Source organism: Herpailurus yagouaroundi, unplaced genomic scaffold (genome assembly GCF_014898765.1).
Source record: "Herpailurus yagouaroundi ecotype Mexico unplaced genomic scaffold, PumYag 98627, whole genome shotgun sequence".
NCBI lineage: Eukaryota > Metazoa > Chordata > Mammalia > Carnivora > Felidae > Herpailurus > Herpailurus yagouaroundi.
This window is the reverse complement of record NW_024421474.1, coordinates 1,942-26,715: the sequence shown is the minus strand read 5'-3', so window position 1 is coordinate 26,715 and position 24,774 is coordinate 1,942. Positions and strand designations below refer to the sequence as shown.

The following is a 24,774-nucleotide window of genomic DNA, read 5'->3' as shown; positions in this document are numbered from 1 at the left end:
GTTCAATGACAGCTTGGAGCCTGGAGCCTGCTTCAGGTACTTTGTATGTACGTGATTGCTTAATTAGCTCTGAAGCCAGGATGTGAAAGGAAACAATGGGGGTTCTGTTTTGGGGGGAGTTTGGCTTATGCCTCTCCAGGTATTGTGCTGAGGCAGAACAATCCTGGCATTGCTAGGTTTGGGGGAACCAATCTTACCCTTGGGGTAAGGGTTTTAGAGTGTATCTGTGGAAGACCTAGGACTGTAATTCATGAATCCTGAGTTTTGAAATGTCTTTTCCTTTCTGGAAATCTGGCAGCCATTTACAGAAATAATGTAATATACATTTTGGGGGTCTTGTCTATTGACTTTTTTTTTTTTTTTAACATTTATTTATTTTTGAGACAGAGAGAGACAGAGCATGAACGGGGGAGGGTCAGAGAGAGGGAGACACAGAATCTGAAACAGGCTCCAGGCTCTGAGCTGTCAGCACAGAGCCCGACGCGGGGCTCGAACTCACGGACTGCGAGATCATGACCTGAGCCGAAGTCGGCCGCTTAACCGACTGAGCCACCCAGGCGCCCCTCTATTGACTTTTATAAACCAGAAGAGGAGGGCCTCAGCCTTGCAAGTCACCGGTCATCATGGTCTTTCAATTGCACTTGTGTATCAATCAGGCTTTGGAACCGATCCTCAAGAGCATTTTTAAGTACTTAAAGTGGTGTTTCGGCTTCTTTGTTCCTTCTGCCACTGTTCATCCTTATTTTTCTTTTATAGGTGTCTCTGCAAACAGACTCATGGGTGGTGCAATGCAGCTTACCTTCCGCAAGATGGCCTTTGACTATTACCCCTTCCACTGGGCAGGTAGGACAGTTCTGCATGGCAGCAGTCCTGGTGCTGCCCAGCTACACATGTACTGAGGACAGATTCCTGGATTCATCCCTGACTGCCCAGCAGGCGGGTGCCAGGAATTTCAGCTCAGAGAGGTGTTGGGAATAGCCCTCTTGAAGAAGACATCTTCTGGAAACTTGCAGGGTCTGCTATTAATGATTCTTTATGAGTGATAAAGAAGGAGTAGGAGGAGAGGCAGTGCTTGAGATTTTGCTTTTGACTCTATGTTCTGCCCCTACTTCCAGTAGTTTTAGAGCCTCTCTAATAGTCCATGGTCAAAGATGGTGACAGTCAGCAGCTGGTCTTTAGGGAACCTTAGGGAAAAATCACATATGGAATCCAGAAGAACTTGAGTTGTTCTCACTAGATGATTTTTACTTATCCCATAGAAATCTGCATTGGGATATAGGATCAGATTCTGAACTATGACTATACCAATGGAAGGGAAAAATTGGGATGTTGGATCGTGGTCTTGGACTAAAATCTTCTTGCTTCTTTGTTGCATAGGTGACAGCTGCAAACATTGGGTACGGCACTGTGAGGCCATGGAGACCCGAGGCCAGTGGGCCCAGAAGCTGGTGATGGAATTTCAGAGTAAAATGGAGAAGTGGCATGAGGAGACGGGTCTCAAACCTCCCTGGCACCTGGGGCTGGACTCTCCCTTCCGGAGGAAAGCAGGTAGGTTACAAAGAGCTGGAGGACTCCCATTGCTTAGCCTCTTGCTAGTTACCTTTGAATATCCAGTGAAGATAAAGCACTGGACTAGCTAATTATCCCAACCTCATCCCATGGAGAGATATCAGTGACTTTTTTTCTTTACAGAGTCCTAGTTGTCTTCAGGAATAGCTGCAGTGTAGAAGAGAGGCTGTTACCTCCTTTATTCAGTAGGCTGTTGCGTTGGTCTTAAGGAGAGTATGAATTTTGAGTTCCTTCTAGGCGCTAGGCAGTGTTAAGCTCTCTTTCTTACCTATAGCCTTAACGATTTTAGGATTTTTACTTTTAATTCTATTAATAATGAGAGTTGAATGTACCCGATTATCTTTCCTACCTTCTTCTTTTTACTTAGATTCTCTCTCCAGTCCTCAAAAGAACTCACTTGAGAGAAGCCCCTCTCAGGGCCGACAAGCTGCTTTTCGGCCTCCAGCATGGAATCGCTTACGTTCTAGCTGCATGGTAATACGGGTGGATGACTTGGACATTCACCAGGTGAGAAGCCCAGGACACAGGGAGGCATGGTTGGAAAGGGGTCGAGCAGTTCATCGACTGGGGGCAGGCAGCAGATGTGAACAAGATCGTGGACTTCAGGGGCTGCTTCCCTCACTTCTGAGTGGATTGATACATTGGTCTGTTTCTTTCTGAGCGTGGCTGCTGAGATCAGGACCTGGGATTTCCCCAGTTTCCTCTGAATACCCCACTTCAAACCTTCCCCTGAGAGAAATGAACTTGCAGATGGTGTTAGGCAGGTGTGAAAATGCCTGCAACACGTGTGAAAAACACTCTTCTCCCTGTGACAGATTTTGGAAGGATTGTAGTGGCTTTATACAACCTCAGGAAATTGAGGAAATTCTATTCTGTATGCTGTACAGATTCTAACAGCAACTTGTGTGTGATTATGTAGGTTTCTACAGCTGGACAGCCAAGTAAGAAGCCATCTACACTCCTTTCCTGTAGTCGCAAACTTCACAACCTACCCACTCAGGTCTCTGCCATTCATATTGAGTTCACAGAGTATTACTTCCCCGATAATCAGGAGCTTCCAGGTAAGCATCTCATCTGGTCACTTTTTACTGTTTAGCTCATGCTCTTCACATTTGCCAGCCTTGGGGCCATGGCTTATATTCTCATTTGATGTTGGAATTTTAGGTGTTTGAGTTAGTTGAGAACACCTTTGTTACAAACTCTCCCTTGTATGAGAATGCATCTTTGCTTTCTTCATAATAAAATGAATTTTAGCTGGTAAGTAAGGTCAAGGTGCAACTTTGTACATGGCGATTCCTTTTTTTCCTGCTTTCCAGTTCCCTGTCCCAATCTCTACATTCAGTTAAATGGTCTGACATTTACTGTGGATCCTGTCAGCTTGCTCTGGGGAAACCTCTTCTGCCTGGATTTATACCGCAGCTTGGAGCAGTTCAAAGCTATCTACAAGCTGGAAGATTCAAGCCAGAAAGATGAACACTTGGATATTCGACTAGATGCCTTCTGGTTGAAGGTAGGGGAGAGTGGGATTTCGTTCCCTGTTGGCAGCCATAGTTGCATTTCTCCCATGGCTATAATCCAGGGTTCTGCTCTGTCCCTTTGATACAAGAAAAACAGTGTCACACCCCAAATAGTCTTTCACATGTGTATCAATGATAGGTTGCAGAGCTACTCAGATGTCCATTCTGAATCAGGTTTCATTTTCTCTCTGAAGGTGAGCTTCCCGCTGGAGAAGAGAGAGCAGGCTGGGTTGCATCGTCCTCAGGCCCTTGTCTTTTCTGCATCAGGCATGACTGCCACCAATACGCGTCATGCCCCACATTGTAGTTGTCTAGACCTCCAAAGTCTCTTCCGAGGTTTTGCGGCTGCTGAGTTCTTTCATTCCAATTATGTTCACTTTCCCAAGGTTCCAGGTGGCTTTAGCCTTCTGCACATGCTTTTTTTACATCATGCTTTCCAGATGGATTCCCGCCTTCCTCAACCCAGTACCCTCCCTCCCCAGAGGCTTAAGGCTTCCCAGGATCTCTGGTCCATCCACTTCACCCAGATCTCCTTGGATTTTGAGGGAACAGAGAACTTCAAAGGCCATTCCTTGAATTTTGTGGCCCCCTTTCCCTTGTCCATTTGGGCCTGTCTGCCCCTCCGCTGGCAGCAAGCTCAGGCACGGAAGCTCCTTTTGGCCACAGAAGGGAGGCTGAAACCATCAGCTAGCTTTGGCAGTCCTGTCCAGTCTGAGGTCCTTGCCCCAGACACTGTGTCCCATCAGAGGTCAAAGACTGAACATGATTTGAAAAGCCTATCAGGCCTTACAGAAGTCATGGATGTTTTGCGAGAAGGCAGCAGTAGTGTGGACAACAAAGGGCCTCTGACTGAGCTCGAGGATGCAGCAGATGTTCACATGCTTGTACACTCCCCTGCACATGTCCGTGTGAGGCTTGACCATTACCAGTACTTGGCTCTACTGCGCCTGAAGGAGGTGCTACAGGGTCTTCAAGAACAACTGACTAAGGATACAGAGGCCATGACCGGGTCTCCCCTGCAGGACCAGACAGCTTGCATTGGGGTCCTCTTCCCCAGTGCTGAGGTGGCTCTGCTCATGCATCCTACCCCTGGGACTGTTGAAGCTGACTCGGCAGGTTCAGATACCACCAGCCTCATAGATTCAGAGTTGTCTCCTTCAGAGGATAGGGAGCTGAAGTCTGATGCCTCTTCAGACCAGGGCCCAGCAAGCCCTGAGAAGGTTCTGGAGGATAGTGGCATTGAAAATCTGGATGCATCCCAGGATAGGCCATTGCCTCTCTCTAGCAATGGAGAACTACAGGATTCAGATTCTCTTGCACAGCAGGAGGCAGGGAAGGGCCATGAGGCAGTCGATTCCTTACAGGCCAAGAGACTGAGCAGAGCTCAAGCATCCACCTCACCGGCTGTGTTGAAGCCCCCAAGTGGCAGGGATACCGCTGTGAATGGACAGGCTGAGCTCATCCCCTTGAAGAACATTGAGGGAGAATTGTCAAGTGCTATTCACATGACCAAGGATGCCACAAAAGAGGCTCTCCATGCCACTATGGACCTCACCAAGGAAGCTGTGTCCCTTACTAAGGATGCCTTCAGTCTGGGCAGAGACCGAATGACCTCCACCATGCACAAGATGTTGTCCCTGCCCCCAGCCAAGTGAGTGGTTCTCTGCCTCCTTCATTCACCCTATTTCTGTCTCCTAGCTCTGATCATTGGGCTTAAGGCCTCCTGCTGTGTGTACTTTTAGTTTGGGAAGCACCATCTAGTCCAGGACAATGTATAGCATGGCCTCTTTAATGTGGCAAAGACTTTAGTTTTCAGTGCTACCTGCAGGGCAGTGGAAGAGTTTTCAGGCTACCAAGAGGATATAGGTATGCCAGCTGTAGAGACTTATTTTTAGGACTACCTCTAATTCTGTGATAGAGGAAGAGCCAGAAATTGGATTTTCACATGCATGTATCTTAGCCTATTATTGGGGAGTTTTCAAGTCAGCATTTATTGCTTCATAGGATCTTCCCCCTCCTCTTTCACTGAGTCACCATTATTGATACAGATAGGCTCAGAATAATAATGAATAATAATAATGATATCTGGCATCTGCGTGATATTTTATTCTTTTTATTGGTCTTTCATGTAGTATCTTGTTTGATTTGATCCCCACAGCAGCCCCATGAGATAGTTACAGAAATTTGTATCCTCAGTTTATAGCTGAGGAAACTGAAGTTTTAGAAAGGATGAGCCTATGAATCCTTTATCTTATAAGTAGAGAGGTTGGGGCTTTGGGTTTGCTTTCTGGTACACCTTATCAATGTCTGCCAGAGTTAGAGAAGGAAGAATTTCATGTATTTTATCTATTTATTCAACAAAAAAAATTTTTTTCAACAAAAATTTTTTGAGCCCTGACTCTGTCCCCAGCTCTGTGTTAGGCACTGAAGATGCAGTAGGGAGTAAGCAGAAAAACACAGAAATGCACAGTCAGAAGAGTGGAAAGGTATGGATTTTTCCATGGGTGCCTTGTGGTTTTAGGGAAGATAATGAAGGCTATGGGAAATCTTTGTTGGGGACTCTTTGTGGTTTGAGGATCATGGTTTGAAAATCAGTGGCTTTAGAGCTTTGTCTAAGTGGATTGTGGGTCTAAATGGGTCTCTAAGCAATGCCAGTTCTCTTAGGCACAGATAGCCTAGGAGGAAGGAGAAGGGAAACTTAAAGGGATAAAAGATATACTAATACTAGGCAACATTTATTGAGTGCTTTCTATGTGTCAGGCACTGTCCTGAATACTTACAATATTAATCCATTGAATTCTTGTACAACCCTGAAGGCAGGTACTAATATCAGTCTTCCTTTTACAGATGGGGAAACAGACTTAGGGAGGTAAGAAACTTGTTCAAGGTTGTATAACTTGTGAGTGGTAGGGTGAGGATTGAAAGCCTGGACTCCCAAGTCACCAAACGTGCTGCTTTTTCTAAATGGAGAAGCATAAGGGAGATGGGAAAAGAGGAGAGGTGGTGAAGAGAAAAGAAGGGTGTGTGTGACACCAGCCTTTTTTGAAACACCAACCTTGACTTCTGACTTTCCAGTCCCATGGCCTCTTCTCAGTCCTCCCTGTCCTCGACAGCCCTGTGTGGCAGCCAGCCCTGCAGTCATCCTGAATGCCTGTGGCCCTGTCTGGCCACTCGCACTGCTCAGAAGGAGCCAAGAGAGCTTGGATGCTCTCTTCTTCCCCTTATCCTATAAACACAACTGTTCCACAGCGCTAGGCTGTCTGCCATAATTTTATGTTTTAAATTATAAAAATGATTTGTGTTCATTTTGTTGACAATGTAGAAAAAGAAGAATAAAGAAGAAAACAAAGTCACTTGTGACAACACTATGCAGAGATAGCCACTATTTACATTTGGATCTATTTTCTTCCAATTTTTATACATATACCTGTGTACCCATGTGAATCCTTACCTGTGTATACACACATAGTATACACAAATACTGTTTTTTTGGCAATAGAATTATATTATTTCTATATCATGTAGAAAACTTCCAGTTTTATTCACTTAATGTTTTAGTGTGAATAATTTCCCATTCATTAGGTATTTGAATACATAATTTTTAGTTGCTCTATTGTGTTCTAGCAAATGGATGTGTCCTAATTTATTCATTCATTCCACTATGGGCGGGCTTTAGACTGTTTCCAGTTTTTCTCAGGTAGAACCAATGCTGTGTTAAATGCCCTTATTTTTGTGAATATTACTCTTTTATGCATATCTGAATCTTTAGAATAAAAATCCAGAAGTGGGTTATTATTGGGTCAAACACTACAAACATTAAAAAAATTTTTTTTAATGGTATTTTTGAGAGAGAGACAGAGATGAGTTGGGGGCGCGGGGCCGCCCGGGGAGAGGGGGTGAAAGGGAGAGAGGGAGACACAGAATTCAAAACAGGCTCCAGGCTCTGAGTTGTCAATATAGAACCTGATGCGGGGCTCCGACTCAGAAACCGTGAGATCCTGACCTGAGCCGAAGTCAGATGCTTCACCAACTGAGCCACCCAGGTGCCCCAAACTACAAACGTTTTTTAAGGTTCTTGACGTATTTGCCAAACTTCAGGAAGGTTTATATCAGTGCATTTTTTTTAATACTTTCTAAGTTATTTTATCCATCTCTCACTTCTGCTGTGGTCTATATTTTCGGTTCTGACTTTTCTCCCCTGCTCGTCATTTAAAACTATCTACTGCACGTAGTTCTGCATGGATTTTCCAGGGGTGTGTCGAGCCTCACATACATAAAGCTAAATTCCTTATCTCTCCCCAGACCAGTTCCTTTCTTTTCTTCAGTAGCATCATTCTTCTGCTTGTTCAAGCTCTGTGTTTTAGCTCTGCCTCTTTCAGTCATTTGTCAAATTCTGACTGTAATCCCCAGAGCAGTGGTTCTTGAAACTGAAGCATGCGTCAGAATCACCTGGAGGGCTTGTTAAAACATATTGCTGAGCCCCACCCCCAGAGTTCCTCATCCAGTAGGTCTGAGATGGGGCCTGACTGTTTGCATGTCTAATAAGCCACCCGTTGATGCTGATGCTCCTACCAGGACGACACTTTGAGAACACTGCTCTAGGGAGTCTCATGGCCGCTTCTGCTGTCTGTTCCCGCTTGTGGACTATTTCAGTAAACCATTAATTTATTTCCTCATTGGAGGTCTTTTCCTCCCTACCTTGTTTGAAAGAGTCAGGTCACAATTCTTAAAACACAGGCCTGATCATGTTATTTCTCTTCTCTAAAACTTTCAGGCTTTTTCCTTATAACCACTGAATTTAGTTTGAATTTATTAGTGTGGCATAATCAATTATTATGATATTTCCTTACAGCACTTTACAGTTTTTTAATAGACTATTTTTTAGAATAGTTTTAGGTTCATGGCAATATTGAGCAGAAGGTACAGAGATTTCCTGTATATCCCCTCTACTTAATAGTTTTAAAAGCACTTTCATATGTAATCTTTAATCCAGGTTTTTCAGTAATCTGGCTGCAACCCATGTGGTAAAGAGGAAAAAAAAAACACTTAGCAAGCAAGAAGTAGGAGACTTGGGTTTTTCTTAATTCCACCTTTGTGACCTTGAGTCAGTTTTTTCACCTATAAAATGGGAAGGTAAGATTAAAAGATCTTTAAAGGGGACACCTGGGTGGCTCAGTTGCTTAAGTGTCTAACTCTCAATTTGGCTCAGGTCATGAGCCCTGCCTCAAGCTTGGTGCCGAGTGTGGAGCCTGCTTGGGATTTTCTCTCTCTCCCTCTCTCTCTGTCCATCCCATGCTCACGCTCTCCCTTTCTCTCAAAAATATAAAGAAAAAAATTAAAAAAAAAAAGATCTTTAAAGGTTTATTCTCACTGAGTTGTGCCTTTCTGTTCTCCCCAACAAAACCAAAGCTCTAGCTGGTTGAGCTACTGACTGGTCTACAAAGGTGCTTTTTATTTTCTAGTTCCATGTCTCTGCTCATGTGTTTTCTTCCCCCATAGAATGCCCCCTTCCTTCTTTCACAGTCCTTCAAGGGCCACCTCACATGCCATCTCTTTCCACAAAGCCATTCCTGATCTCCTTCTTCTCACCCTTTGATATTGCCTAGCCTTTGGCGTGTATCTCTTTCCTCTATGAGGTGTGTGATTTACTCCCATATACTGGTAAGTTGTGTCTAAATCTCCTCTCTCCTGGGGCACCTGAGTGGCTCAGTCAATTAAGTGTCCAACTTTGGTTCAGATCATGATCTCACGGTTTGTGGGTTTGAGCCCCGTGTTGACCCCTGTGCTGACATCTCAGAACCTGGAGCTTGCTTCAGATTCTCTGTCTCCCCCTCTCTCTGCCCCTCCCCCACTCATCTCTCTCACTCTCTCTCTCTCTCTCTCTCTCTCAAGTAAGTAAATGTTAAAATAAATAAATATATCTTCTCTTTCCTGATAGATTATACATTCTCTGAGGACAAGGGATGCCTTATTTCTTATTTTATCTACTCTCCACTCCCACCCTGTACCTAGTATGGTGCCTTTTATGCAGAAGTTTTTCAGTAAACACTTGTGGAATGGATGTGGGTGGTTTCAGGTGTCTTCATTAGCACTGGGGCTGTAAGTAGTTGGTCTCCTCTAAAAATGGGATGACCTTGAATAAACTTGACATTTAATATTAATATGGCAGAGCTGCTTATGCAGCTTGAAATGCCGGAGGATTCACAAAGGCCAGCAATTGAAAATGGTGTGACCCCCTTATAGCAGGTAATGGTTGACATCAGAGTTTATGTATAAATAACTATTAGGGCTGAAAGCGATGGGTATTGCAAGGGACAGAACATATATCTTAAGCCACATTTGTGGTTTTTGTTTTTTAAACAGGGAGCCCATGGCCAAAATAGATGAGGGGGCAGCAGCACCATTGAGTGGAAGTGCTGCCCGACTCCGATTTTTCTCTATGAAGAGGACGGTATCTCAGCAGTCATTTGATGGCGTTTCATTGGATAACAGTGGCCCTGAAGATCGGATTTCAGTGGACAGTGATGGCAGTGATAGCTTTGTGATGCTCTTGGAGTCTGGTAGGTGGAAGCAGAGCTAGGCAAAGTTGAAGTCCAGAAAGGGTTCTTTCTGCTGCCTGTATCCCAGTAGGATACAGAAGGAGCTAAGTTCTGATAAAATAGACATTTTCTTAACCAAAACCAAAAAAGAGAAATTTTAATAGATTTGTGGCTCTGGTTTTATCCACACATTTTCTAGGTTATGGCTTAGCACTTAACCTTTATCACAGAACCAGACTCAGACCAAAGGAGAGAGTGCTAGTCTTACAGCCACGTAGCTGTGGCAGTAGGATTAGTTTGGTGGCTGGCGTCAGTGGTGTGTGTGTGTTGTCTGTTTTTGTTTTGTTTTGCCTATGTATTTTAGTGTTGGAAAATAACTAGAAGCTTTGTCTATGGTAAAATGAGTAACTCTTAGGAACTGCATCAGTCACTACTGGAAGTTACACTGGTTCTTTTATCTTATTGAACTGGACACTTTTTAAATGGTCTCTTAAGAGTGTCTAAATGAAAATGAAAAGAGAATGCACTGTTTCTGAAACTGGGTGGTGTGTACCCTGTTTGTTTTGTTATTATTATGGAATTATTATTATGGAATATTATTCCAAATATGTAGATTTCAAATATGTAGAAAAGTAGAATCAAATAGTGAGTTCCTCATGTACCCATTACCTAGCTTCAAATATTAAGAACTCATGGTCATTCTTGTTTCAAATATACTTCTGTTCACTTCCCTTCCTTCCATGTTATTTTGAAGCAAATTCCAAACATATCATTTTGTCCATAAATATTTTCATGATGTATCTCTAGGAAATAGACTTTAAAAATCTTTGAAAAAAAATTTTAATTGTGGTAAAATATATATAACATAAACTTTGCAGTCTTAACCATTTTTAACTATAATTCAGTGGCATTAAGTATATTCATCGTTGTGCGACTATCACCAACCATCTCCAGAACTTTTTTCATCTTCTACAGTTGAAAATCTGTACCCATTAAACAGTAATTCCTTGTTCCCTTCTCCCTCAGCTCCTGGCAACCACAATTCCACTTTCTATTTCTGAATTTGACCACTCTAGGTACCTCATATAAATGGAATCCTTTTGTGACTGGCTTATTTCACTTAACATAATGTCCTCAAGGTTCATTCACTTCATAGCACGTGTCAGAATTTTCTTCTTTTTTAAGGCTAATACTCTATTGTATGTTTATACCACATTTTGTTAATCCATTCATCCGTCAGGGAACACTTGGGTTGCATCCATTTATAGGTTTTCTTTTAATGTGACCAAATACCACTATCCATTCTTAAAAATTAGCAATTCCTTAAATCCATCAAATTCCCATTTGTTCTCATAAACATCATAAATGTTTGTTGTTGTTGTTGCTGTTGTTGTTTTTATAATGTCATTGTTTTTAGAGATTGGATTTGAACAGAATTTTTTGACTTTGAAACTCATCTGTTGTCTTTCTTATACAGAGTCTGGTCCAGAATCTCTTCCATCAGGAACTCTTCCAAATGTCCTGGACAGTGCTGGCGTTCAAGGGAGCCCTCTTATGGATAGTTACGGCCAGGGGTCACCAGAGGCCAACAGTTTGGTCTCACCCAGTGGGGAAGACCTCAGTCTTCACCCGGTCAGCTGCTCTACTTTCTTCTCTGCAGAGGGTAGGCTCAAGGCTAGAAGCTTGGGAGGGACGCAGCTAAGAGAGTATCCTTTTACAGGTCTCCGTTCTGGTCCTGAAGGTGAATGAGGTGTCTTTTGGGATTGAGGTACGTGGTGAAGATCTGACTGTGGCCCTTCAGGCAGAGGAACTGACCCTCCAGCAGCTGGGAACCGTGGGACTATGGCAGTTCCTGCATGGACAGTGCTCAGGTGAGGATGGTAGCAATTCCAGGAGAGCTGGTGGGATTTATCTGGGGCAGCCCTAGCTTCACCTGTCACTGTGCCCCAAGGATAGTTGTCCTAAGTGCCAAGCCCTTGGTCGTTCTCTCCAGTAGCCATTAGGGGGAGTAACTCCAGTGAAGCCTCCTGCTTGCAGGGAGACTCCCAGAGGTCTTTCTGGGGCTTTGTATTCAGTAGGCTATTAGCCATCTTCACTTCCCAGGTGCTCCTTAAGCTTATACAGGAGGCCACTGTCCACCTCTTCATTTGTGTGGCTGCTGACATCAAACTGTGCCTGATAAGGGAACTGCTGTCACTCAGATTCAGTCCTTTGATAATTGTACTATTTATTTATTTATTTATTTATTTATTTATTTATTTATTTATTAAAGGTTATTTACTTATTTTTTTTATTTTATTTTTTATTTTTAAAAATTTACATCCAAGTTAGTAAGCATATAGTGCAACAATGATTTCAGGAGTAGATTCCTTAGTGCCCCTTACCCATTTAGCCCATCCGCCCTCCCACAACCCCTCCTGTAACCCTCAGTTTGTTCTCCATATGTATGAGTCTCTTCTGTTTTGTACCCCTCCCTGTTTTTGTATTATTTTTGTTTCCCTTCCCTTATGTTCATCTGTTTTGTCTCTTAAAGTCCTCATATGAGTGAGGTCATATGATTTTTGTCTTTCTCTGACTGACTAATTTCACTTAGCACAATACCCTCCAGTTCCATCCATGTAGTTGCAAATGGCAAGATTTCATTCTTTTTGATTGCCAAGTAATACTCCATTGTATATATATACCACATCTTCTTTATCCATTCATCCATTGATGGACATTTGGGCTCTTTCCATACTTTGCCTATTGTTGATAGTGCTGCTATAAACATGGGGGTGCATGTGTCCCTTCCAAACAGCACACCTGTATCCCGTGGATAAATGCCTAGTTGTGCAATTGCTGGGTCGTAGGGTAGTTCTATTTTTAGTTTTTTGAGGACCCTCCATGCTGTTTTCCAGAGTGGCTGCACCAGCTTTCATTCCCGTATTTACTTATTTTTAAAGAGAGAGAGAGGGGTGGGGAAGGGCAGTGAGAGAGGGAGAGAGAGAATTCCAAGCAGGCTCCACACTGTCAGTGCAAAACTGGACATAGGGCTTGACCCAGGACCATGAGATCATGACCTGAGCTGACCAAGAGTTGGACGCTTAACTGACTGAACCACCCAGACACCCCTCGCCCACCTAGTTTAATAAATACAATAGTATCATTAACTTTGAAGTCTCCAGGAGCCTCTCTCCTGGATCTTCTTCTGCCTCTCACCTGTCATAGAGAACCACTATCCTGAATTTTGTGTTTATCATTCTCTTGCTTTACTTTGCAATTCTACATGTTTGTATCAACGTATTATTTAGCTTTGCAGGTTTTTGAGGTTTTCTAAGTGGGATTATTTTGTATTCTTTCATGATTGGCTTCTTTCTTTGATATTCTTCAGATTCTTCTGGGTTGTTGAGTTAGCTATGATATATTCATTTTCATTAATATATAATACTCTGTTGTATAAATATACCAATTTTTGCTTTTTAAAAACAGCTTTATTGAGGTATACTTTGCATTTATGAAATTAACTCATGATAAGTATACAATTTGATAAATTTTAGCAGTTTAACAGAGGTGTGCAACCATTACCATCGCCCCCAAAATATCCCTTGTACCCATTACTCTACTTCTTTACGGACATTTGGGTTGTTTCTGGGTTTTTTTGCTATTTCATACAGGATTGCCTTGAACATTCTCGTACGTGTCTCCTGGTATGTGTGTTAGAGAGTTTCTCAGAGTTACATTCCTGAGGATATAATTTCTAGGGCATTAGGATAGGTATAACCTTAACTTTGCTAGATAATGCCGATTTGTTTTCCAAAACGCTTGTAACAATTTGCAGCTATATAAGTATAGAAGTTGTTTCATATCCTTGGCTGCACCTGTGATAGGTCTTTATGGACTTTTGAGAAGATTAGCATAGATCCTGCTTGGCTTTATCAGAGAGAAATGAGAACACCAAGATTTGGAGAAAGGAAGAGATGTTTAAGTGTAGCAGAGTTGAGGGTCCTGTGTTTTTTCTTGGCCTTTAGCCCAGTGTCTCAGATTTATAGCAAGGGCAGTTTTTCATTGGCCCTTGACCTCCCTTCCACCATGAGGGGCATGATAGCAAAGTGGCCAAGCCCAGTCTTTGTGGTCATTGTTGCCTGCATTCAAGTCCTGTGCTTGCTACTTACAAGTTGTATAACTTTGGGCAAATTATTTTCTGTCCCTTAGTTCCTTCATCTCTAGAATGGGAATGGTGATAATACTTTTGGCATAGGGTTCTTAAGAATATTAAATGTATGTAAAATGCTTAGAAAAGTCCCTGACTGATAATTAATTGATGTTTTCCTTCTGTCTCTCTTCTGGAAGGTACAAGCTTTCCGGAATCCTCAACTTTGAAGACTGACCACATCAGGCCAGCAGTGGGCCTTCGCTTGGAGGTGGGGCCTGGTGCGGCCGTTCACTCCCCACTGGCCACACGAAATGGCTTCCTGCATTTCTTGCTTCGAGGCTGTGATCTTGAGCTGTTCACTTCGGTGCTCAATGGCCTGGGGCCCTTCTTGGAGGATGAAGAGATCCCAGTGGTAGTTCCCATGCAGATTGAACTCCTGCACTGCAGCATCACCCTAAAGGTGAGAGGAGCTGTTTTGGTTTTTACTCTAGACTTTGTCAGGCAAGGAATTCTGGCAGTGACTGCTATCATCTCTTCCCGGGCCGCTGTACAGTGTGGTGAGGATCTAGTGAGTAAATGCAGCTTGGCATTCTTTGTGAAGGTTACAGTAATACATAAAATGTGTGTTTCTATCAAAACATTCTGGATTTAGGTGAGGAGACCTTGTCTCTAGCCCAGACCTTGTCGTTGGCATGCAGCATGACTATGCATAAGCCCATTAAGTTATCTGTCCTCGGTTTGCCCATCTCTAGAATGGGAGAAACTCAGTTATGTTTCTCCACGTTGCAAGAATGTGTGGATACACAATGGCATAAAGCTGCTTCAAGCCAGATGGTAGAAGCATGGGTTGTTACCCAAACTGCTCTGAGCTGTTTGAGGGCATCATGTGGTTTCCCTTTTTCCTGCAGGATGATATACCCCCCATCTATCCAACATCTCCAGGCCCTATCCCTATTACTCTGGCCATGGAGCATGTTGTGCTGAAACGGAGTGATGATGGTGTGTTCCACATAGGCGGTGAGTTGGGCTTGTTGGCCTCCCGGCTTCTCTGCCTTTTCTGTCCTGTGAGGGAGTGGGTGATACCTAGGAATTGCTTGCATGTTGGCAGAAGTTTGCTATTTAGAACCCTTTACTTTTTTCCAGCTGCTGCTCAGGATACACCATCAGCTGAAGTACCTAAGAGTGAGAAGAGGCAGCCCCCCAAAGAACAGATGTTTCTGGTGCCCACCGGAGAGTCTTTTGGAGAGAAGGTGAGGACCTAACTGCACAATACCTTTCCTGTAGACCCTTAGTGGCTGTAAATTCAGAAGCTGGTAAAACTCAGAGAGCTGAAAAAGTTGCCTGTGCTGTGTATAGCTGGGTAGTTTGGGTTCCTATCATCTAGCAGCAACTTCCAGAAGTGCTGAATAGAGGATGTAAGTCAGGAACTGTAGGTGAATGCTTGCTGATCGTGTATTTCTACCTGTTGCTGTCCTTATAACTGATGAATTCTGAAGATGGGATTAGGCTTTTAGAAAGATCTAGTTGATCACTAAACAAATTTATGGATTTTTCTGCTTCAATTCTGCCTCCTTGTTCCTTTACTGGATGTTTCTGCAAGGCGTGTTACCTTATTTATTAACTGTAAATTATTTATTGTTCCTCAGGTGAAAGAATTGCCTACCCTACAGAAGGAACTTATAGAAACTAAACGAGCATTGGCCAATGCCAACCAGGATAAAGAAAGACTGCTTCAGGAGATTAGGAAATATGACCCCCTCTTTGAGCTCTGATAGCAGTGGCTCAGCCATCTGTGCCAAGGAGAGAGGAGGAGATCACCAGCAATAGCACCACCTATGACAGAAGGCGCTGTCCAGCATTGAATAAGTCTGCTAAGGATGCCAGAGGGACTGGGGAGTGCTCACCTCACTCCTTGTGGTGTCCTTTCTACTAGCTGTTCTGACTCGGGTGGAAGACAGGGCAAAGTATGACCAAGTTCTAGGAAACTGGGGGCAGCTTTGTGCGTGGCTCAAGCATGTCTTGCCTGTATAAAGCCTTTTGGCCCTCTCCACACTAGGTGGAATCTTGTCAACACTGTAGGGCCATTTCACCACCTGGTTTCATGGCAGAGACATTTGCTTCCTCTACAACCTGTGTGAACAAGAGAAGGTACCCATCTCCTCAGTCACCCACAGAGCCACCAAAGATTCTATGTCCCAGAGCTTCCTGTAGCAGACCTGAGAAGTCCTTGGCCTGAGCTTTGGCCATGGTAGTAGAATAGAACAGGAAATAGCCAGCAAGGCGAGAGCCGGGAGAGGCACAAGAGTAAGGGAGACCTGGATGCTGCCTTTTTTGGAAAGGGAGCCAAGCTCATACCATCTTGGCTGATCCTACAGTCAGCCAAGCTGTATTAAGCTTCTTTTCTGTTGTACTTCATCACTGCGATGCGATTCTGTAACAGAATTTATTTGGAATTTAAATCAAGCAAATATATTCACTGAGCTAGGTTGAAGGTATGATGTGGTAAGAATCACCAAGGGACTTGATCCTGAGCCCCCTGTTGCCTGCCTAGAGTCCTGCCTCTTCCACAGCTGTACTTCAGAAGTTGTTTCCTTCGTCTCCCTGGGCTCCCAGGCACATCTGCTCTCCAGGCACTGGGACTTTCTACCAGCACTCTCCTCTGCATTTGGTGGTTTGGGAGCTGAAAATGTGTTTTAAACTATAACGTAAACATCTCAACCTGTTGCCTCTCATATCCTTCTATCACTGTGGCTTTTTAAAACCGTGTAATTTTGACTTAAGTAAAAAAACAAAACAAAAATGCTTCAACTTAGGTAGGTTTCCCCTTGCCCCATAAAACAACTATTTCCCCCCTCTTTCTTTCCTACCTAATTCTTCCCCAGCATTCTACCTTCATCCATACTGCTCTGTGATACACTTCATGCTGTGTTGATTGGACGGAAGTTCATTAGCTAACTAAACTGGCAAGATGGTAAAATAGTTATTTAGTGATGTCACTAAAATCTTAATCACACATGACCTATTGGAGGAAAGATAAACTATTTTCCTTTATGGGAAATCATGTCTGACTTGCATATTCTAGTTTTTTGAGGATAAAAAGAAACATGCATTCAAGAAGGAGCAAGATATAATTTCTTCAGACTTCCAAAGAACTTTTGTCAAGGTCCGTCACTAAAGCAATTTTAAAAGCACCAGTTACTATGAGATACAAGAGTATTTTGTCATGCTTAGGAAAAAACTTAGACACTGAAGAATAAACATCTTTCTGGAGATAATGCTAATGGGAAGTTTCCTATGGGTCAACGCTTGTTTTAACCTTACTTAAGACTTTTATAAATAATCTGAGAGCAGGATATTATAATGCAGTCAAGTGTCCCTACTTCCAAGGAATAAAAGGTAAACCAGAAGGGACTTAAAACAATAACAAAATCAGAGAAGGCACATAAGCCAGGCTGTGACTACACAGGAAAATCACAGGTGAGGTTCAGTCTAGGTAAGTGTAAAGTAAAGTACTTACCAGCAACCAGTGAGGCAGCAAGCTCTGTTAGAACTCAGCACAGAAACTTAACCATTGCTGAAGGGAAGGAGGGGTCAGTGTGCTGCTGTGGCTCAAAACCCAACTGCATCATCAGGAAAGGCACGTGAAGACAATACAGAAAACAGGACCCCTTACAAAACCATTTTAATGGCTTAAATTGTCTGTGCATTTCTAGTGACCTTATTTGCAAAATACATGGTGAAGGGAAGAAAGGTCAAGAGAATAGCAAAAATTATCAGAGTGGAGATACTTCCACATGAGTACACATATTTAAGATGTTGGCTCCAATTCTGGAAAGATGAAAGCTAAGGGTGGTGTACATCAGATAACCAGTCAGGAGGAAGGACGTGTTCACCAAGTCCTGAAATACAAGTTCTAGGGCTCAACTTCATAGCCTTAGGTACAAGAAAGCACTTCCCATAGCCAATCAGAAACTTAAGGAGCTCATTGTCCAAGAAGTGGTGTTGGCAGAACCTATGTACAGGTGCTGAAGGTTTAAGAGGAATCCTTGTATGGTGGCCTTCCAAAGGAATTCTAGAAAACTAAGGCCATTTGGTGAAATACAACTGAGAGGGTAACTGTGTCCCTCCATAAACTCCCCCTTAGTGTTCCTTTGGAAGGCATAATGTTGAGCAAAATGGATCACCGATCCTCTCAAGTATGGCCTTTCTAATGTTCTTAGAGGAGGGAGATCCAGTAGCTGGAAAATAGAATCATTCAACCTTAGGTTCACCTGAATTGGTTTAAAACCACATTCTGATTCTCTTCCCCTCTTCACCTCCCCCACCCACCATATCCCTCTGGCATCCCTCCATGCAAAGAAAATGCCTAATAGGTATTGCTTGGAATACCTTCACCTTAAGCCTGTGCTTGCTGGTAGGCAATACAAACAATTCTGGCAGGCATCAAGGCTAACCCCTTTAGTGACCAGAGTTCAGTCAGGTTTCTGGGCTCTCCGGAGTTCTTGTCTATGTGACAAATGGAGCCCTAGAATTTCTGACTTACATGGCAGTTTTGGCTATTGTGTCTTGAAATCCTCCTCCAGGAAATGTGGGAGTCATGGTCCCGTGAAATTTTAGTAACAATCATCTTGTATAACTTCATACTCCTATTCACTGGGAGCAAGAAGACTTTCTTGGTAGTCCTCAGGGTAAATGTAAAGAAAAAAAATGGAAGGAAAATAGTAGTGCTTTGGACTGCTTATGATTTCTGCCTTGGAGCTCTAAGACTCTGTGAACAAGAAATAATACCTCAAGAAAATGTCTGGAGTGATAGCACCACTATCCCTCAAAGACTTCAGCTGCTGCACATCATCATTTCAGCTGTGAAACATTTACAACTATGTATCATCTATGATTGTCTAGATTTCCCGTTTACATGGACGTGCTGGAGACGGGCTTTAGTGTGTAGGGACTAGTTTAATTATCTCTTAGCTGAGCTACAGGGATGATTATCAATCTCAGATTTGTTTTCATCTCACTGAAATAATTAACCTCATCTCTTTAAGACAGAAGGAATAGGTTCTATTTTTGTGATGGCTGCTTTTGCTGTATTATTTAATCTGACTCCCATCCCCACCCCCACCTCCCACCCCACCCATTGTGCCATGGGCCTCATTTTATATACCCTTTTCATGCTTCTGAAAGGAATGGTTTCTGTGTATGGAATATACGAGGGATAAACATGCCCCATAATTTAAATGCTCTCATTTAACCCATTTACATTAGTTTCCCCTTAGACTAGTTCAAGGGCTGGTGGAAAGCAAGTAGTTTGAAGTATTCCCATAGTGATATGGGAACTTGCCATTCCAAACCTTAACACCGAAGGTTTGTTTTTTTCTCATTTAATATTTGCCTAAACTTCTAAAATCAGTTATAGTAACATCACAAAACAATGGAAACAACTGAACATTGCCGCAATGCTAGTAGAATGACATTTGGTTGAGAACTACAAAAGCTGTCATTGCCTTGTGACTTACCATAGTCCTTACTCTTTCAAGAGAAGCTGGTGTGATGTACTATCCTTCCAGAGACTATGGCCCTCACCTAGATCTTTCCCCACTTTCTACTAGAATAGGAATATTCCCATTCACCTCTAGGTAGGTATGGATAGTAGTTAGTAGCTATTGTTGAGGGGGGATTATTTTCCCCATCTCTTACAACAGACACAAGGAAGATGCACTCTGGGAGAACCTTAAACAGTGAGGCTTTGTTAAATGGCCAGGCTTGGGATGTGATCTTTCTCCCTTGTTGTTTATAAGTTTCAGCCTTATCTAGTATCTCAAATTGAAATAGCTATAGTTCCTATAACCGTTAAAAAAAAATTCCTGTTGGAGCTGAGAGACTATTTGCTTTTTCTTCCTTCCCCCAGTTTATTAGTTTTTGGTCAAGATTTAGCCTGAGTCTTACAGCATTTCTTTGTGGAATGCCCCAAATGTGATGTGTCTTCACTGGCTAAATATATGTTTAAAGCCATGGGTTTTAGTGTAAGATATAAAAGATTTGCTCAACTTTGTGAGTCCAAACTTTCTCCCCACTACCCCCCCCCATCAGGGTGCTGAACAGAATTGGAATCTTTTAAGACATGCTCAGGAAAGCTTCAAAAGAGAACAGCTTCAAAATTCTTCTCCCTATGAAACTTAATGATAGAGGAAAGGATTCTTGGGGATTGCCAATTATATACAGTAGCCTTATTACTGCTAATCACTGTCAATAAAAGGTCACTCTATTCCCCTCTCTTTGAGGAAAACAATGAGAATGTATCTGATGAACTGGAATACTGGTCAGTATTGGGAAATTTTAATGTTGCATTATCTAATCAAACCTTGAGTGTACTGGTTCTGTGAACCACCTGAAAAAAGCAAATTAAACTTACTAAACATTGGTTGTGGTTTATCTGTTTATAGGAACCTGAAATATATGGGCTTTTACATTATTTTTAAGTGTTTTAAGTACTCTTGAGAAAATTTTAAATGGTTCTAGTAGAAAATGGGAAGGGCTCAAATTTTCAAAAAAAGCCAAAGACCAGTTTTAATCTGACACCAAAAAATAATGATGAACTTCTCCCCATTCCAACCAGCTAGACAGAAAATGAATACACATAAGGCAAGTTGGAAAACAGTTTAATGATCACTCACCAAGATCCATAGGGAACTTTACATGTGTACAGGGATAAACTTTTCCACCACTCCTCCCATCACTGTGTTCTTCATGGTAGAGTATCACAAGTCAAAGTTTCTGGTTGTTTCATCTACTTAAAACCAGATGGAAGAAACAACCTAAATCATAGCAACTTCATGCTTCAATGTGAAACCATCAAAGCTTTCTTGGAAAGACTTTCTGAAAGCAGCTTCTCTGTCTGGAAGACGCTTAAGGCCCATGTACCTTTCTTCTTCCAACTAGCCAAGAAATAGTTAAATGCCTCAGAATGTCCAAAGAGGTGCCAATATTTAGTCAAGGCAAGTATGAAACAGGCTGCATGCCTTTTAGATGTGATGAATATCAGAGTTCTGAGAAAGACATTAAAATCATCATGGAATCCTTAGAGGACTAAAGCACCTGTGCAAAAGTCTCATGCAGTAGGAAGTCTGGAACCGGTACTCCTTCCTTCAGTACCAGGCCTTTCTAGGCTTCAATCTAGAAGAAGATGATTTTTTTGTGCTTTGAGTTGGGGATCTGCCCCTTCGACTTTAACCTCCGAACAGCCTCCCTCATATGTTTGGGTTGTAGTGGTGGCATCTCTCCCCACTTCTCACACACATCCAGTGCTAAACAGAAGATAAGAAGAAAGTTTCATGGTCACACAGGACTTATTAATCACATAATCCATTTGAATCCTATAATTCTCATTAACCCTTCTTAAGCTTGCTAAGGAAATAAACCAAGACATTTTCCCTTCTTAAGAGAATGCTATAAAACCTATCACGTTAGCTTTAGTGTAATATATAATCTTCTACTTAAAAAAATAAAACATTTCACTGACTGGAGACCAGCAATACACTCAGCCAAGGTTCTTTCTTTGATGGATAGAGGACAGTTCCCAGGATTCATAACATGAGGGACAACTCATCATACCACACTGGTCAGCCCCCAGTGATAGCTTATCTTAGGTCTTTAATTTGGCAACAGAAATGAGCAAACTCCATTGGGGAAAAATACGAAGTAGGCTTCTGTCGCCCTGGACTGAGGACAGGAATCTGGAAAGATTTCCCAGATGCTTCCTTGAGTCCCAGTATTAAAACTTTTGAGGAATAATGGTCATGCTCTCCTGAATACAAAGTGCCCCACTTGGGGGGCGCCTGGGTGGCGCAGTCGGTTAAGCGTCCGACTTCAGCCAGGTCACGATCTTGCAGTCCGTGAGTTCGAGCCCCGCGTCGGGCTCTGGGCTGATGGCTCGGAGCCTGGAGCCTGTTTCCGATTCTGTGTCTCCCTCTCTCTCTGCCCCTCCCCCGTTCATGCTCTCTCTCTGTCCCAAAAATAAATAAACGTTGAAAAAAAAAAATTAAAAAAAAAAAAAAAACAAAGTGCCCCACTTGGTCAACTTCTAGTGCAAATGGAAACACCCACAGGTACTTTATTAGGTCCCCTAGCATAGATATTCTTGAAAGTTAAGACCACCAGAGGTTCAATCCTGTACATGCTATCAACAACACTTACCTTCTTCTACCACCTCCCCGACGAAAACCTTGGAAATGCCAGACATAGCAATAACAACATTCTGAGACACAGAGGTGCCAGTGATGGACTGGATCAGCTTGAAAGAAGAACAAAGACTATGATTAAGAAAGTCAAGGACTGCTTTAAAGAATATGGTACCCTTTAAGAGTTTTGTACTAAAAAGGTTTTTACTAAAGGTTGGATACTGAAATTAAGACTATTAAGACAAAGATTCAGGTGTACAGCAACTCATTCTCTACGTTTAGACCTTATCCCCAGAATACAAAACTCCAATTGATAATCGAGAGGCATTTTATTTTTGTTTTCCTGTGTGAATGATCCACCAACTTGACTAGCACCTCATTCAAAATGAGGTGGACACAGTTCTTGTGTCTAGTTCAACTCTCATATCTGATGGAAATGAAGTGTGGTAGCCCATCCTTACCCTTTTAATGGCTGCCTTAGGGAATGCTGACCGGCGGTACATCTCATAACGGTTCAGTTGCTCCTCAGAAAAAGAAGAAACCAGGATTCTAGACAAAGATTCAGATAATTAAGTTGGCTTACAACAACAAATATTTAAGGTATATTATCACATCAATAAAAGTCTCAGACAATTAGAAAATGAATTTTCTTTTTTTTTTTTCAACGTTTTTTATTTATTTTTGGGACAGAGAGAGACAGAGCATGAACGGGGGAGGGGCAGAGAGAGAGGGAGACACAGAATCGGAAACAGGCTCCAGGCTCTGAGCCATCAGCCCAGAGCCCGACGCGGGGCTCGAACTCACGGACCGCGAGATCGTGACCTGGCTGAAGTCGGACGCTTAACTGACTGCGCCACCCAGGCGCCCCAGAAAATGAATTTTCAAGGGGTCAATAGCATTAAGCTTGGTGCTTACAAGGAATGAAGACAAAGCATTTTTACTCTTTAGAAACTTAAGAGAAAATGACATACAACTTCATTTCTACTTCATTAACAACAAAAACTTAAACTACAATGTTGGGTCACTATATAGATTATGTTTTCAGCACTAGGCTCTCTCTACCCCTAACTCTACCTTATTACATTTCACATTGATGGTAAAAATTTGATACATAAATTTATATTCAAACCAGTAGTTTTGACATTAACAGACTTGGGGGAAAATATTTGTAAAATATATGGAGAAGGGTTTATGCTCTTAATGCTTTCCAATAAATAAAAGATAGCGATTTTGAAAATAAGCAAAGGACATGAATAGGCAAGTTACAAAAATACCGATGACCAACACAGAGGAAAAAAAGTTAACCTTCACTATTAACTAAAGAAATTAAAATGATAAACTAAAATAAGATAACATTTTTCATGAATCAGACAGATGAGCATTATAAAGAATGGTATTAGTAAGAATGGGAGTACACAAACTTCTACATGCTGGTAGAGTGTGAAGTGCAACCACCCTTCTGGAGAAAAATTTGGAAATGTGTATGAAGAGTCTTTGAAAACATTCAGACTGTTTGAACTGGCAATTCACTCCTTGGGGGTTTATTTAGGAACTAAATGGACTAGTATGCAAAGATGGGCTCAAAGATGCTCAATCATAATAATGTCAAAAGAAGAAAAAGAACTACAGGGATTGGTTAAATGATCATCTACATAATGGAATACAATGCACCCACTGAAATTGATAATTTACAGGCAGATTTACAAGAAAGTATTTAGCTATAAATATTTAAAACATTTAAAACAAAATCTGAAAAAGTATATAACCTAATCCATACCCAGGGTTAATTGTGGGTGGTGGGATTATGGGTAATTATTTTTTCTATTTTTCTGTATTCTCTGATAAATTTGCAATGAGCCCATTAAAAGTTATGACCTATGTATAATTACTGACATGGAAAACATTCACCATATACAATGTGAAAAACAGGTCACAAACAGTAACATCTTTGAAAAAATTTATTTCTGGATATACATGTATAGAAAATATCTTGGAGACTATACCTCAAAATACTAACAGTGTTTATTTCTGGTGACAAGGGGATATTTTTTTCTTTTTATTTATTTATATTTCCTAAAATGTTACATAAGGTATTATTTGCTTTACTTTCTTTTGAGTATAAAAAAGGGGAAAAAATTACAGGCTCCCCAAATTTATTGACTTTGTATGGTCAAGTTAGAGACTTGAAATGGGGAAAAAAATCAGAAAGTAACTTACTGCATCTTTTGAATCTCATCTTCATCCACTTTTTGCTTCTTCTCTTTCTTTTCTTTGGTATCTATTTTCATTTTTTTGGCTGCAGGAGTAAGTAAAGATGAGTCTTCCCTTTCAACTGCTGTTAAATCTGAGATATCCTGACTCTTGAGCTGAGAAGATGAAAAGAAACCCTATTATATATTTGGCCTACTTTCCAGACTTGGGGAAGAAGGTAAGACCTCATTCTCTTTACAGCACAACAAATCCATTATTCAATAGTTTTTTTGGTTCCAAGCACTGGCTGTACCATCATGCGTTAAGATACACTCTCTGTCCTAAAGAAGTTTATAGCCTAGCTGTGAAAAGAAAACCAGCCAAAGAATCCAACTTTCCAGTTTAGCTATGTGATCCTAGCTCTAGTATGTTTACAAAGGAAATGAAGTGCCAAGGATCACGATAACCACTCTCCCGCATTGAGCCCACTTCCTGACCTCATCCTTTAGGGGGGATGTCAGAAAAGGCCTCTCCATCCAGCCAGCTCTTCTGCCTCTAAATCTATACATCTCTTTATTGTTGATGATTCCATCTTGAAAGAATATTAAAAAGGAGTCACCCTCTCATCAAAACAGTGTTTCTTTGGATTT

The 24,774-nt window shown here is 41.9% G+C and overlaps 2 protein-coding genes across 2 annotated transcripts; one reads left to right on the top strand and one right to left on the bottom strand.

Annotated features, from left to right (window-relative positions):
• The first annotated feature begins 608 nt into the window (after positions 1–608).
• LOC121026429 (UHRF1-binding protein 1) lies at positions 609–20,178 on the top strand. The gene is made up of 13 exons (XM_040469288.1): positions 609–843; positions 1,378–1,548; positions 1,937–2,076; positions 2,489–2,630; positions 2,886–3,079; positions 3,281–4,737; positions 9,450–9,646; positions 11,103–11,257; positions 11,346–11,496; positions 13,955–14,217; positions 14,666–14,774; positions 14,901–15,007; positions 15,404–20,178. Exons 1-13 carry the CDS (start codon positions 624–626, stop codon positions 15,527–15,529), a joined length of 3,432 nt encoding a protein of 1,143 aa, XP_040325222.1. The 5' UTR covers positions 609–623; the 3' UTR covers positions 15,530–20,178.
• A 221-nt stretch (positions 20,179–20,399) lies between these two features.
• On the bottom strand, positions 20,400–24,321 carry LOC121026428 (transcription initiation factor TFIID subunit 11; the record flags this gene model as incomplete). Its single annotated transcript, XM_040469287.1, has 4 exons — positions 20,400–21,061; positions 21,951–22,047; positions 22,396–22,483; positions 24,152–24,321. Coding segments are annotated over 4 exons (486 nt in total), but the record flags the coding sequence as incomplete, so codon positions are not given.
• Between the last annotated feature and the right edge of the window lie 453 nt (positions 24,322–24,774).